Consider the following 17,196-nt stretch of genomic DNA (forward strand, 5'->3'; position numbering starts at 1 on the left):
TCACCGTCAGGGTTCGACTCGTTGTCTATTGTTCGATGCTTTTATTTTACATGCTGGAATCAGTAACTTTATAATATATGTAGTTATTGAGACTGACATGGTCATAGACAGGTACTGTACGTAATGAATACCTACGTCAACCAACACAGCACGAGCCCGGAACGTTTGGACGATTCTGACGATGATTATCAAGAGGTAAGCTTTCTCAAACTATCATCCAAGTCTACTTGACATTCAGTTGACAAGAACTATTATCATGATGTAGATAAATGTGATGTTGATCGGTATTGAGGTGACCATTTCTTTTCAAACTATTGTTATATCTCAAAGAGTTTTGTAATGGGTGACCATTGTTTTCTTACCTTAAATGTCAAAGTTTGGTAGGTAGCTGGCTATTATTGTCACACTGTAGACATGGTAGTAAGGCGACCATCATTGTCGTACTGTAGACATTGTAGTAAGGTGACAGTCATTGTCGTACTGTAGGTTAATGTTACAGTTTGGTAGTAAGGTGACCATTATTGTCGTACTGTAGGTTAATGTCATAGTTTGGTAGTAAGGTGACAGTCATTGTCGTACTGTAGGTTAATGTTACAGTTTGGTAGTGAGGTGACCATCATTGTCATACTGTAGGTTAATGTCACAGTTTGGTAGTAAGGTGACCATCATTGTCGTACTGTAGGTTAATGTCACAGTTTGGTAGTAAGGTGACCATCATTGTCGTACTGTAGGTTAATGTCACAGTTTAGTAGTGAGGTGACCATCATTGTCGTACTGTAGGTTAATGTCACAGTTTGGTAGTGAGGTGACCATCATTGTCGTACTGTAGGTTAATGTCACAGTTTGGTAGTGAGGTGACCATCATTGTCGTACTGTAGGTTAATGTCACAGTTTGGTAGTGAGGTGACCATCATTGTCGTACTGTAGGTTAATGTCACAGTTTGGTAGTGAGGTGACCATCATTGTCGTACTGTAGGTTAATGTCACAGTTTGGTAGTGAGGTGACCATCATTGTCGTACTGTAGGTTAATGTCACAGTTTGGTAGTGAGGTGACCATCATTGTCGTACTGTAGGTTAATGTCACAGTTTGGTAGTGAGGTGACCATCATTGTCGTACTGTAGGTTAATGTCACAGTTTGGTAGTGAGGTGACCATCATTGTCGTACTGTAGGTTAATGTCACAGTTTGGTAGTGAGGTGACCATCATTGTCGTACTGTAGGTTAATGTCACAGTTTGGTAGTGAGGTGACCATCATTGTCGTACTGTAGGTTAATGTCACAGTTTGGTAGTGAGGTGACCATCATTGTCGTACTGTAGGTTAATGTCACAGTTTGGTAGTGAGGTGACCATCATTGTCGTACTGTAGGTTAATGTCACAGTTTGGTAGTGAGGTGACCATCATTGTCGTACTGTAGGTTAATGTCACAGTTTGGTAGTGAGGTGACCATCATTGTCGTACTGTAGGTTAATGTCACAGTTTGGTAGTGAGGTGACCATCATTGTCGTACTGTAGGTTAATGTCACAGTTTGGTAGTGAGGTGACCATCATTGTCGTACTGTAGGTTAATGTCACAGTTTGGTAGTGAGGTGACCATCATTGTCGTACTGTAGGTTAATGTCACAGTTTGGTAGTGAGGTGACCATCATTGTCGTACTGTAGGTTAATGTTACAGTTTGGTAGTGAGGTGACCATCATTGTCGTACTGTAGGTTAATGTCACAGTTTGGTAGTGAGGTGACCATCATTGTCGTACTGTAGGTTAATGTCACAGTTTGGTAGTGAGGTGACCATCATTGTCGTACTGTAGGTTAATGTCACAGTTTGGTAGTGAGGTGACCATCATTGTCGTACTGTAGGTTAATGTCACAGTTTGGTAGTGAGGTGACCATCATTGTCGTACTGTAGGTTAATGTCACAGTTTGGTAGTGAGGTGACCATCATTGTCGTACTGTAGGTTAATGTCACAGTTTGGTAGTGAGGTGACCATCATTGTCGTACTGTAGGTTAATGTCACAGTTTGGTAGTGAGGTGACCATCATTGTCGTACTGTAGGTTAATGTCACAGTTTGGTAGTGAGGTGACCATCATTGTCGTACTGTAGGTTAATGTCACAGTTTGGTAGTGAGGTGACCATCATTGTCGTACTGTAGGTTAATGTCACAGTTTGGTAGTGAGGTGACCATCATTGTCGTACTGTAGGTTAATGTCACAGTTTGGTAGTGAGGTGACCATCATTGTCGTACTGTAGGTTAATGTCACAGTTTGGTAGTGAGGTGACCATCATTGTCGTACTGTAGGTTAATGTCACAGTTTGGTAGTGAGGTGACCATCATTGTCGTACTGTAGGTTAATGTCACAGTTTGGTAGTGAGGTGACCATCATTGTCGTACTGTAGGTTAATGTCACAGTTTGGTAGTGAGGTGACCATCATTGTCGTACTGTAGGTTAATGTCACAGTTTGGTAGTGAGGTGACCATCATTGTCGTACTGTAGGTTAATGTCACAGTTTGGTAGTGAGGTGACCATCATTGTCGTACTGTAGGTTAATGTCACAGTTTGGTAGTGAGGTGACCATCATTGTCGTACTGTAGGTTAATGTCACAGTTTGGTAGTGAGGTGACCATCATTGTCGTACTGTAGGTTAATGTCACAGTTTGGTAGTGAGGTGACCATCATTGTCGTACTGTAGGTTAATGTCACAGTTTGGTAGTGAGGTGACCATCATTGTCGTACTGTAGGTTAATGTCACAGTTTGGTAGTGAGGTGACCATCATTGTCGTACTGTAGGTTAATGTCACAGTTTGGTAGTGAGGTGACCATCATTGTCGTACTGTAGGTTAATGTCACAGTTTGGTAGTGAGGTGACCATCATTGTCGTACTGTAGGTTAATGTCACAGTTTGGTAGTGAGGTGACCATCATTGTCGTACTGTAGGTTAATGTCACAGTTTGGTAGTGAGGTGACCATCATTGTCGTACTGTAGGTTAATGTCACAGTTTGGTAGTGAGGTGACCATCATTGTCGTACTGTAGGTTAATGTCACAGTTTGGTAGTGAGGTGACCATCATTGTCGTACTGTAGGTTAATGTTACAGTTTAGTAGTAAGGTGACCATCATTGTCGTACTGTAGGTTAATGTTACAGTTTAGTAGTAAGGTGACCATTATTGTCGTACTGTAGGTTAATGTCACAGTTTAGTAGTGAGGTGACCATCATTGTCGCACTGTAGGTTAATGTCACAGTTTGGTAGTGAGGTGACCATTATTGTCGTACTGTAGGTTAATGTCACAGTTTAGTAGTAAGGTGACCATCATTGTCGTACTGTAGGTTAATGTCATAGTTTGGTAGTTAGGTGACTATTATTGTCATGCCTTGGGTTGACATATAGATGGCGAGAAGAATGGTGCATCCTTGTTTCGATTTATCGAAGATAGATTAGACACAAATAATTACAGTAACAGATAATGAAGACATTAATTAGTAAATAACAGTAACATTATTCTCTATTCAACATCAAATCGTTCCATTTTCTTAAAGGGCTATGAACGAGTGGGTAGGCCAACCCCTGCACATATGCCTACCAGAAGCGGGAGTGAAGCTGGTGAGCCAGCGGATACAGTAGAGGTACCCCAGGTAGCCAATGTGAGGCGGAGGAAGAACCTGATCCTGGTCGGGTGTATACTAGTAAACCTGGGCCAGTCTGTCGTGTTCTCTATGGCTGTGCTGGGTAAAATTAAATCAGATCTTAGCAATGACGAAGCAGACACCATACGAATGGCACTGTTGATCACCAGACGTTTGGGAGGTAGGGTCAGCCATCAAATTGTATTCATTATCATTTCTTTATTTCCTCCAAATTAAAGAGTTACGAATTTATATAAAAGTAAGTAACTGTTGTTTAACACATCCGAGTGTCCCAGTGTTAGTTTCCATGTCCACATCAGTACACAAAATATCGCTATTATTTGACTGAAAAAAGGCAAAATAAAGTCATTTTCATCTAAGAGTCTTACGAGTAATAGCGATTATGAAGCATTAATGATAATACATATACAAGTTCCATCGGATAAAGTGTTAATGTCTATCGTATTTTTCCAATGTGTAGTTGTAATATTTTATTGTAGTAACTTTAATTGAAATCCTGTCCTTTTTACCCTTCTAGTCCCGTTTGCATCCCTCCTTATGATAGGCATGGGTTACCGTATCGTGGGGATCATCGGATGTTCCCTTGTCGGCCTCGGGCTATTTATAGCTTCCTGGGTACCCCGTGTGGCAGTGGGAACCATTACCTTTCTGGTCGGGGGAGTAGCAGGTAGTCGATTAAAGCCGTACCAAATGCTTCTCTTATTTTAGATTAATTACTCACAGCCTACGTTTAAGATTGATGAATATGTTTGTCTCTTTTCATTTTTTTTAATGCAGTTAATTATTTTTCGCAATTAATGGACGATTTGTTAATTGAAAGGCCAAACCAACTTGATTTTGAGATAGAAATATTTAATGGATCACGTTCAAACATTTAAATATATTGGTAACTAAAGGTAAATAATTAATTAAACTAAAAGTATAAGCCATTAACTTCATGGAGTTGTTTTGTTTTGTTTTTGTTTATTTAACTCTGTATCAATATGCAGTTTAACATTAAGTTGTCAGTACTAAAACGTTTTGTAGAAAATAAAAGCAGCATTGATATGACAAACTCATATAACAGCAAAACAAACTCTGACAAAACGCTGTGTGATGTTTGTTGTTTTCTATTTTCAGGTCTTGGTTTCGCATTTCTATCATTAACAGTCATCGTTCCAATCCTTGAAACCTTTACTAAACATCGACTTAGATATCTAGTGATGGTGCGGTCCGCAGAATCTGTGTCGTCCATCGTGTTTGCAAGCCTCACCTTGGTACCGGATATAGAAATTGATTGGCGGATCCTGTATCGGTACCAGCTGGTCGTGATGGTGGTGGCGGGGGCCGCTTGTGTGCTTCTGAAGCCACTAGAGACAATCAAAGCTGACGTCACTCGCGGCGTTATTGGTCGTCTGCTCGGGTTGTCGGATTTCTCATTGTTTAAAGGCGTGACACTCTATTTGTTGATACTTGTTTATGTCCTGGACCAAATAGGTGTGTATCTTGTTACTATCTCAGATCCGTATCTTTCTTTCATTTTGGCATTTCGCTTTTATTTTTATACCATATATACCTCAAGCAAACTGCGTGTTTAGCATAAAATATCTGAGGCAGCTTTTATGTATACAGCATAAATACAAAAACCTCTTGGTCGTCATTTGTAATTCCATTTAAATTACAAATTAATGTTTATATAAATAAATTGTTTTTGGTGAATTTGTGACAATATGTCATCACACTGCACATGACTAACTCACATGGTTATTATTTGACTGTTCAGAAATGAACTTAAAAAAGAAATAAGCTAGTTATTTTTGAGGTCATCACATAATGGCTGAAAGCTGTTATAACCATAATGAAATAGACATCGAGATTGAGATTGAAATAACAAATGACAAAAAAAGGCATGATTTTTGATGTGTTGATATGTACATCTTATTATGAATCTGGTCTAGACGTATGACGTAATGATAGTTTTGGTGACGCATTCCCTAGTTCTGACGAGGACAGTGAACATTTATCACATAACGAATACATATCAATATAAACTACAAAGTAAATCACTTTGATGTTATTTACATAAATTGGCGGTAACCATATTACTGTTGTCATGTTATTGTTAAGATAGTTATGTACTAGGTATTGATATGTTGCATCGTATTCATAATAAAATATTTCCCAAAATCGAAGGCAAGACCGATATTCTTGGGGAGTAAACTTATTGAATGTCAAATAATAACATTTCCGTGAATTTTTAAGTCAGCGAAAAAAAAGCTTACTATAGGGACAGACAGAAAAATCGCTTTAGAATAAGAGATAAATCTGTACAGGGAGTATAGTTAACAGCTGTTTGTTGTTCTCTTAAACGTAAATGTGATCAGGAAATACAAATTATTTAAGGTCTGCCTCCTCGACATACTATCACTTCATGTTTTATGTATCACCTTCAAAGAGATTTAATGTACTTACAAATTGTAATAGTCTATCCGGTTAAGGTCACAAACTTTGCGTCTGATTCGTTTGACCATAATGTTATATTTAAATATAGAAAAGTATTTATTTTCGTCTATTTCCAGGAATACCAACTACTCGGTACGATCTTTCCTCACTACTGGAAGACCCTACGAAGCAGTTCGGAGCTGATCTCTCTGTACGGGTAATCGTGATCCTGCCGTTTGTTGGAAATCTATTAGGACTTTTGGCACTCGTCTTCTGGAAAATGTTCAGTCTAGTGGACATCCTACAGATGCTTGGACCGGTCAACATAGCGTGCGGACTGCTGACCTTACAGGTCCCCGCTCTGGACAAGGTGGCCTGGGTGGCCGTGTACGCAGTAGTGTTTGGAATGTCTTCAGGTGAGTGTGCTAAATTGTATGTGTCGTGTCTGTGCCGTTGTCTTACATATTGTTAGTTTGGTGGATCATTTCTTTTCTATTTTAATGCCATGACACACTGACATAAAAAGAGGTGTCATTCAGCTTTCTAGTAGGACGTGACAATGGTAGAACGATGGTACAACAATCAGGCTAAACTTCACGTATACTACACATTTTAAGTTGTTCTGGTCCGAATGACCAAGCTAGCTTATACCACAGAGCGACATCCCTCGTCTGTCCGTCCATCCGGCGTCATTTATTCACTTTCCGAACAATTTCTTTTGAATGCCATAGAGTACAAGGGGTAACGATATTTGGTCAAGGACTATCAAGTTTGTTCAAATGAATGACATTGACTTACTTTAAAGGTCACAAGGGTCAAACTTGATTAAAGAATTTAGAGCGACTTACTCTGAATAAACAAAAAGACCAGAGAGCAGATATGTGTGTTACTTAGCATGCTTAAATGAAGGGCTAATACAATTTGTTTAAATGAACGACTTGACTCACTTTCAAAATATGTTACTTAAAACCTTTAAACGACTCCCTGTGCACATTTGGTCAATAGCATGTAGCATAAAAATCACAGGGGTCAGATGTGCTTAAAGAACCTTTCCACGACCTCTGGATAGCAAAGGAAGTAGCATATTTGGATGAAAGGAAATCGGGTTTGTTCAGGTGACGGACACTGCTTTTTCTCCATCATGGTGGTAATAGATTAGACATATCATTTGTGAACAGTGATAAGAATTGTGCGTTCACCAGGTTTCCTTGTCTTTACGATCCTGGTAAAACTGCTAGTACCGGTCTAACACCTGCGTCACCTCTGTGGCATCTAAATTGTCAATCTTATTTGCCTTATTATACTTTCAGAAGGACTCATTGTCCTCTCCTTCCAGCGTGTATAAAGGATCTTGTACACGTATTGCCAGTGTATACTGTTTTGTTTGGATTGGTCTCGGTGTCAACATGTACAATGTTCCTCACATTTTCCAGTTCGTTTTGCTTGTTTATAAATATATGTATTTTTTTATTCAATTTTTCTTTTTTATAAAGTGTACGCAGTAGTGTTTGGAATGTCTTCATGTGAGGGTGCTAAATTGTATGTGTCGTGTCTGTTTGGAATGTCTTCAGGTGAGGGTGGTAAATTGTATGTGTCGTGTCTGTGCCGTTGTCTTACATATTGTTAGTTTGGTGGCTCATTTTTTTCTATTTTAATGCCATGACACACTGACATAAAAAAGAGGTGTCATTCAGCTTTCTAGTAGGACGTGACAATGGTAGAACGATGGTACAACAATCAGGCTAAACTTCACGTATACTACACATTTTAAGTTGTTCTGGTCCGAATGACCAAGCTAGCTTATACCACAGAGCGGCATCCCTCGTCTGTCCGTCCATCCGGCGTCATTTATTCACTTTCCGAACAATTTCTTTTGAATGCCATAGAGTACAAGGGGTAACGATATTTGGTCAAGGACTATCAAGTTTGTTCAAATGAATGACATTGACTTGCTTTAAAGGTCACAAGGGTCAAACTTGATTAAAAAATTTAGAGCGACTTACTCTGAATAAACAAAAAGACCAGAGAGCAGATATGTGTGGTACTTAGCATGCTTAAATGAAGGGCTAATACAATTTGTTTAAATGAACGACTTGACTCACTTTCAAAGTATGTTACTTAAAACCTTTAAACGACTCCCTGTGCACATTTGGTCAATAGCATGTAGCATAAAAATCACAGGGGTCAGATGTGCTTAAAGAACCTTTCCACGACCTCTGGATAGCAAAGGAAGTAGCATATTTGGATGAAAGGAAATCGGGTTTGTTCAGGTGACGGACACTGCTATTTCTCCATCATGGTGGTAATAGATTAGACATATCATTTGTGAACAGTGATAAGAATTGTGCGTTCACCAGGTTTCCTTGTCTTTACGATCCTGGTAAAACTGCTAGTACCGGTCTAACACCTGCGTCACCTCTGTGGCATCTAAATTGTCAATCTTATTTGCCTTATTATACTTTCAGAAGGACTCATTGTCCTCTCCTTCCATCGTGTATAAAGGATCTTGTACACGTATTGCCAGTGTATACTGTTTTGTTTGGATTGGTCTCGGTGTCAACATGTACAATGGTCCCCACATTTTCTGTTCGTTTTGCTTGTTTATATGTATATATAAAAAAAATTATTCAATTTTTCTTTTTTTTATAAAAAACAAATTTACACACAAAGCAACAAGCATACATTACTTTGATTACAATTCCCTTCACAACAGACATCTGGTTTTGTTCTTTATAGTATAATGATAATTGTTCATGTTATTTTATAGGAGAAGCCATTTTTCCAATTCATTATGTTTGTCTATATTTTATACTTAATGGTTAAGACCATTTTTGGCTAGGTGGCTTATAAGTTTACCTTTTTTGATTTACAGGTGTTTTCCTCGCACTGACTGACAATGTGATACCTGGTGCGTTCGGGAAACAAAGCATTCGGATTGTAGAGGGAATCCTAGGGCTAGCTTCCGGTGTTGGTCTTATTATAGCTTTGCCTGCCAGTAGTACGTATTATCATACTATATTTTTATTAGCATTACATATTGATATACATGTTAATCGTTTACTATCAAAGTTACCGTTGTCACAGTAGACTTTAATTCCATGTCTGATTTTTCAATGTATACCATGTTTACCGATTGTGCTTTGTTTTTGATGATGTGTACTTCTGTATTTGATTGAAGTAACCATGACAAATGCCACGTGTTAGGAAGCAAAACATTCATCTTCTCTGGACATTGATGCTTGGTGTGTGTACATATTAATATCTTTTATATCTATTTCAGTCATTTTATTATTGAAATCACTTATTTTGAACAGATGCACTAAGTACTCAAACGACTCATGGCTATGAATCATCCTTCTACTTATCGGGATCAGCTCTTGTCATTTCCGGTTTGCTAGCAGTTGGTTTCCGGTTCGTGCTGTTACGTCAGAATTCGAAGAAAGAAAACAGTCGGTGACACCGTTATAGATGACAGATATAAGAAACGTTGTTTATCATTAACATATCGGTTATTTTCATAATCATTGATACAACTATGTGAATCTTGTTTGAGGAGCTAGATTGTTGCTAGGAACATTTACTGACAATGCTCTGTAAAGCTAGGAACATTTACTGACAATGCTCTGTAAAGCTAGGAACATTTACTGACAATGCTCTGTAAAGCTAGGAACATTTACTGACAATGCTCTGTAAAGCTAGGAACATTTACTGACAATGCTCTGTAAAGATCATGTGTCATACACAGATTGTTACTAGGAATATTTACTGTCAATGCTCTGTAAAGCTAGGAACATTTACTGACAATGCTCTGTAATGCACAGATTGTTACTAGGAACATTTATCTTAATTTCTGTATCTAAATGAATCATGGGTGGTTATAAGTGTCGGTAAAGTGAAGTACATAAGTATGTATGCGTTATCTGTGGTATCTTTATACTGCAAACCGTGTATTACAGTAAAATATTCATTTGTTTTGACTGTTATTGAATTTATCATGTTGTGTCAATTCGTTAGATAACAGGAATAAAAAAGATATCATTTTTTAATAAAAAAAAAATGCTTAAAAATAAGTACATATTTATTTTCTATTTTTGAATAATATTAATCTACAGTCGGCTGACTAAGTGAATTATGTGTAATTATAATTAAGTAATACAAGAAATATGTAAAAAATTGAAAACTATACACTCTTTAGATTATAAAATATTCTCAGTGTTCACGAAGACATCCATACATTACAAACTGACACTACAATGATTACCTAACTAATGTAAAAATAATAGCTAAAAAACACAATTTTGTGGGGGATTTTTTTTTTTTTTTTTGGGGGGGGGGGGGGGGGGGGTATGTAAACGCCAATGTAAAATGTCAATTTGTTTAATTCGATATAATGAATTAAAATGTTTACCTGCAATCACCAAGCTGCAGAGAGTCCAGCAAAGATACAAATATGACTTAGAGCTGGTATATCAAAGCCCTCACAGTTTTATACAAACCTAATCCAACTAATTATTGTGGGTATTATTTATGATCCTGTAGTTTGTGTTTAAGGAGTTCGGGCATGAATTGTGTGTTCCATGTTTTTGTATATTTAACAAACCACTTATTGGTGGTAGGTTCACTGATTGTTTTAGAAAAACAAACATGATTCTAATTTTCAAGTCTTGTTTGAGAAAAAATCTTACAAACTAAAAGACTAGTGACATTTTTGGCGTGCAGCTCCTTCATTGCCGAAGATTTTAAGAAACTTTTTCGTATGTTTTTAATAAAATAAATCCTCACATTTGTACAGAATATGAATTTGTGTTTGCCTTACAAGCCTACTGTAGCAAAACTCACGTGTTTTACTGATCATGTGTTTGAGGCCAGAAGGACCGATGTACATGCCGATATTTTTGGACAGTGAGAGTTTTAGTAGATTGAAGCACAAATGATATATTTAAAGTCTTAGTGTTAACATTTTAAACAGGTTGTTGATCGGATGACATCTGGTGTATGTTGTTTTCACAAAGAATCCATTTTTGTTCCAACTCTACCTATTGTACAAATGACCACCCTGCAGTTTAGCAACATTCTACTCGCTTTGTTTGCTGCTAATACAAATGTGTAAACGGATATGTTAAGGAATGACGGTCAGTTTTTTGTCTGGTGTAAAAAAAAAGTACCGTATGTAAAACTGCTTACAAATGATGAATATGTTGTACCATATAATGTATGTGAAACATAAAAATGTACGAGTTTCCATGAAAGAGTTTTTTAATATAAAACTACACGTATCATAGACCTAAGAGTTGTTTTATTTGATTATCCTCATTTCTCCCAACATAATATAAAACTGTATCAATTAGTATGATTATGTTTGAACTGTTAACTTTTTAAAAGTGTGCAATAAGTTCGTATTGCAATAATGTCAATTTCAGCATTTTTTTATTGATAAACAATTGGATTGAACAGCAGGCTTCAAGCCTATAATAGGCCATTTTCCATAATGTAAACTATGTATTAATATAATATCCGGTGATGGAAAGAAGTTAAACTCACCTGATAATAGGAAGTAAGCGTTTTTCTAATGTGTATACATTAAAGTGTCGGATCCTTTTGTTTTTTAAACAAACAAGTATCTGTGATATTTTACCTCACAATACATTTATCATTGTTATAAATTCTGTAACCGTACAATCGCGTCTAATGGAAATATCAACCTTGTTTCCCTTGTACATTATCCTAGTGTATTTAATATATAATATATTTCATCCTGGTTTATTTTAAAAAAAAACTCACACTCGAATAAATATATATCATATTTCCATGTTGTACATGATAATTCATATATTCCTATGGTGTTTTATATCATATTATTATCATATATATATATATATTCATGTGGTGTTTTATATCAAATTATTATCATATATATATATTCCTGTGGTGTTTTATATCATATTATTATCATATATATATATGATAATAATATGATATAAAACACCATAGGAATATATATAAATGATAATAATATGATATAAAACACCACAGGAATATATATGTATGATAATAATATGATATAAAACACCATAGAAATATATATATATGATAATAATATGATATATAACACCACAGGAATATATATATATGATAATTATATGATATAAAACACCACAGGAATATATATGTATGATAATAATATGATATAAAACACCATAGAAATATATATATATGATAATAATATGATATATAACACCACAGGAATATATATATGATAATAATATGATATTAAACACCATAGGAATATATATATGATAATAATATGATATATAACACCACAGGAATATATATATGATAATAATATGATATAAAACACCATAGGAATATATGAATTATCATGTACAACATGGAAATATATATCATATTTCCATGTTGTACATTATAATTCATATATTCCTATGGTGTTTTATATCATATTATTATCATTTATATATATTCCTGTGGTGTTTTATATCATATAATTATCATATATATATATTCCTGTGGTGTTATATATCATATTATTATCATATATATATATGATAATAATTTGATATAAAACACCACATGAATATATATATATGATAATAATATGATATTAAACACCACAGGAATATATATATATGATAATAATATGATATAAAACACCACAGGAATATATATATGATAATAATATGATATTAAACACCACAGGAATATATATATATGATAATTATATGATATAAAACACCACAGGAATATATATGTATGATAATAATATGATATAAAACACCATAGGAATATATATAAATGATAATAATATGATATAAAACACCACAGGAATATATATATGATAATAATATGATATAAAACACCACAGGAATATATATATATATATGATAATAATATGTTATAAAACACCATAGGAATATATGAATTATCATGTACAACATGGAAATATATATCATATTTCCATGTTGTACATGATAATTCATATATTCCTATGGTGTTTTATATCATATTATTATCATTTATATATATTCCTATGGTGTTTTATATCATATTATTATCATATATATATTCCTGTGGTGTTATATATCATATTATTATCATATATATATATATTCCTGTGGTGTTTTATATCATATAATTATCATATATATATATTCCTGTGGTGTTTAATATCATATTATTATCATATATATATTCCTATGGTGTTTAATATCATATTATTATCATATATATATATATTCATGTGGTGTTTTATATCAAATTATTATCATATATATATATTCCTGTGGTGTTTTATATCATATTATTATCATATATATATATTCCTATGGTGTTTTATATCATATTATTATCATACATATATATTCCTGTGGTGTTTTATATCATATTATTATCATACATATATATTCCTGTGGTGTTTTATATCATATAATTATCATATATATATATTCCTGTGGTGTTTAATATCATATTATTATCATATATATATATTCCTGTGGTGTTTAATATCATATTATTATCATATATATATTCCTGTGGTGTTATATATCATATTATTATCATATATATATATTCCTATGGTGTTTAATATCATATTATTATCATATATATATATTCCTATGGTGTACATTATATATCTATTCCTATTGTGCACATTTTATATATATATTCCTATGGTGTATATAATTATATATATATTCCTATGGTGTACAATATATATATATATTCCTATGGTGTACATTATATATATATATATATTCCTATGGTGTACATTATATATATATTCCTATGGTGTACATTATTTATATATATTCCTATGGTGTACATTATTTATATATATTCCTATGGTGTATATCATTATATATATATATATATTCCTATGGTGTACATTATATATATATTCCTATGGTGTACATTATATATATATTCCTATGGTGTACATTATTTATATATATTCCTATGGTGTACATTATTTATATATATATTACTATGGTGTACATTATATATATATTCCTATGGTGTATATCATTATTTATATATATTCCTATGGTGTATATCATTATATATAGATATATATTCCTATGGTGTATATCATTATATATATATTCCTATGGTGTACATTATCCCATGGTATATATCATTATATATATATATTCCTATGGTGTATATCATTATTTATATATATTCCTATGGTGTATATCATTATATATATATATATTCATATGCTGTACATTATTATAAATATTCATATGGTGTATATCAGTATATATATATATATTCATATGGTGTATATTTTCCCGAAAAATGTCAATTAATAGTCTATTGACATCAGTTCGAACGTTTATGTTGTATAATTTGATTAAGTGAAGCTTGATAGGATGGTCAAAGCTTCTATTGTTTATTATGTTTTCCGATATTCATATACCAACCTCACATGATTAATATGTACCGATAAAACTGTATGTTAACTTGTGTAGAAGTGGTTTGTTGTTACCAAGGTTACAGATTTATATAAGTAACTTACAGTGATAAATATGGTTGTACCACCAAGATACAATTACAATAAACATGGTGTGTTTTATAACAATATGGTCATACAAATACATATCGATACATTAAAATATATACCTATCTGAATCATTCAAGAGAAATATTGGCCATACCGCCATGGTACAAAATAAATCGTATGTTAGTCAGCTGTGTAATAGTGAATCACATTCCAAAGGTACGCCTTGATATTTTAAACATGTTCGTTCTTTTGCAATGTTCCCAACATATAACAAATAACCATTCTTGAAAAGATATATAAGTGATCTCAACATGAGCTTAAAACATTTCTATCCGTAACTGATTCAAACATGGTACAGAGAAATGAAATATGACTTGACTCAAGAACAATACACGAGGCGATGATGGAATGCGATTAGATTTCCACGAGTAATTTCCCTTTGGTCATGATTGACCGTTTCTATTCTTAGTAGGCAAAGAAATGTGGACAGTGAACATATATTTATGTAATCTACATTGGGAAACATAGTAAGCAAAAAAATAAATGTCAAGCCATAGGGAAACAATTGTTTGGATGTCTACGTTTTATATAACCACGGTGGTTTTAAGTATCAAATCAGGCAACGAATTTAACCGAACAAGTGTAGGCCCACTATTTAAACAAATCATATTCATTGACAAAGTACTGCATGATAATAATTATTTAATTAAATTTTGAACATCTTGTTACATGAATCCATTTATCTGGAATAAAAACAGCATTTTTAAAAGATTATAAGCATATTTATTGCAAAATATAATACACTGGTTTGGCAACGGTTAAACCATTTACCTTTACGCGATAATTATGAAAACAGGCAAAACTATGGCACATGAATACGTTTTATTATTTCAATAAAACAAGACCGAATCAGATGGATTGATGCACATTTAGCGTGTGGATATAGGTCTACTTTATTTATTTCCATGCAAAAGTTTACGTCTAAATCAACTTCGGTATTAAATATGTAAGTGTTGCTACATGATTCATCGTGTCGTTCTATTTATTTTGCCCTCCTAATTAGATAAAATTGGCATACGAACGGTGTTCTTCTTATTATGAGCCCGTGTTTCAATCGGATCATATGTACGTCTATACGGTACCAACCAAATAACCAAATCATCTTATACTCGGACAACATTTACAACTACAGCCACTGCCGTCTGTAGTGTCGAATGAATAATGTGCCCCAAATTTAAATAAGATACGCATAACAAAGAGGCCCAATGGGACGGTATAGCTCACTTGGTATTACTTTCACAAAAGTAGCTTTCAAATTAAACCAATGTCGAATACTTTACCCGACAAAGAGAGATGTAGGCCAAATCTGATTAAAATTATATCTTCACATCGCTCCCGTTTACTGATATGTCGCGAGTAAACGGGAGCGATGTGAAGATATAATTTTAATTAGATTGATGTAGGCCAAATATCCAGTTAAGATATTTTCATACGCTTGACCCAAGTGATATTGAAATTGGGTCAATGTTGGTCATTGAACTAATTTGGTAACCCTTCATTTCGGAATACTACTGGCCAACACATCATAAACCTAGGCCTTTTGATATTTCTTCGGGTTGGTAAGTAAGGATTATGAAAGGATTTTTTCACACCACCAATAAAGTTTTCTATGTGACGTTTCGATGACTACTACGATATGTACACTATCACCTTCATCAGACAAATGACCAGTGAAGCGAATGCACACAAAAGTGTAAAATGTGTACGAGTTGTCCACAAAATCGATGTCGATTCGACTACGCTGTAAGCGTATGTACAAAAGTTGTTATATATGTACCGAAATGACTCGATTCAGCTACGCTTAGTTTAATAAAAATGAAATAGTCACAAAACAACAGGACAAAACACAAGAGCAGAACGGCATCGCTAGGGCAATGAGAACATGTGCATATCCGGAATGGGCCCTAAAACGGGTACAAAAACAGTGTCAAAGTAAGGGGAAGAACAAGAACAGGCCAATCAAGGATAAGAACAAAACCAAAGGTCAAGTGGTCATGCCGTATATAAAGGGTATATCAGAAACCATCCAGAGGATATATCGCGGTCATGGCATAGCAACAGCCATGAAGCCCCACAAGACGCTTCGCAATATCCTAGTACACCCCAAGGATAAAACACCTAAACAAAATCGGATGCAAAAACTGCGACGCATCGTATATTGGAGAGACTGGAAGGCGATTTGGGGAAAACTGGAAAGATACAGAAACCCAAGAATGTAGGAAATTCACCAGATCAGAAAGGAAGCAGTCGGTGTCCCAGATAAAGAATCGGATATCACAGACCATGCCACACAAAAAAATCATGTGATTGACCGGGATAACTCCAAAGTTTTTGACAGAGAGAGCAATCTGATCAAGCGGCAGATAAAGGAAGCCCTCTGGATACGCCGCAGTGGGCCATATCTAAATCGAGACGAGTGGTTCAAAGACTCTCGCACATCTATGACCAAGTATTAAACAAAGCGTAGGTGAATCGAGTCATTTCGGTACATACATAACAACTATTGTACTTACGCTTACAGCATAGCCGAATCAACATTGATTTTGTA

At 34.4% G+C, this 17,196-nt stretch overlaps 1 protein-coding gene across 1 annotated transcript; it reads left to right on the top strand.

The window, feature by feature from the left end:
• LOC110450997 lies at positions 1–9,880 on the top strand. The gene is made up of 7 exons (XM_021498822.1): positions 1–195; positions 3,539–3,806; positions 4,164–4,313; positions 4,766–5,122; positions 6,205–6,483; positions 8,940–9,065; positions 9,382–9,880. The coding sequence occupies exons 1-7, from the start codon at positions 124–126 to the stop codon at positions 9,522–9,524; spliced, it is 1,395 nt and encodes a 464-aa protein (XP_021354497.1). The 5' UTR covers positions 1–123; the 3' UTR covers positions 9,525–9,880.
• The last annotated feature ends 7,316 nt before the right edge of the window (positions 9,881–17,196 follow it).

The sequence above is a fragment of the Mizuhopecten yessoensis genome, unplaced genomic scaffold (assembly GCF_002113885.1).
Source record: "Mizuhopecten yessoensis strain PY_sf001 unplaced genomic scaffold, ASM211388v2 scaffold603, whole genome shotgun sequence".
In the NCBI taxonomy this organism is placed as follows: Eukaryota; Metazoa; Mollusca; class Bivalvia; order Pectinida; family Pectinidae; genus Mizuhopecten; species Mizuhopecten yessoensis.

Coding starts and splice junctions, on each gene's coding strand:
- LOC110450997 (XM_021498822.1), top strand. CDS start 124: ATGAATACCTACGTCAACCAACACAGCACGAGCCCGGAACGTTTGGAC. Junction 4,314..4,765: donor TCTGGTCGGGGGAGTAGCAG/GTAGTCGATTAA, acceptor TTCTATTTTCAG/GTCTTGGTTTCGCATTTCTA. Junction 9,066..9,381: donor TATAGCTTTGCCTGCCAGTA/GTACGTATTATC, acceptor TATTTTGAACAG/ATGCACTAAGTACTCAAACG.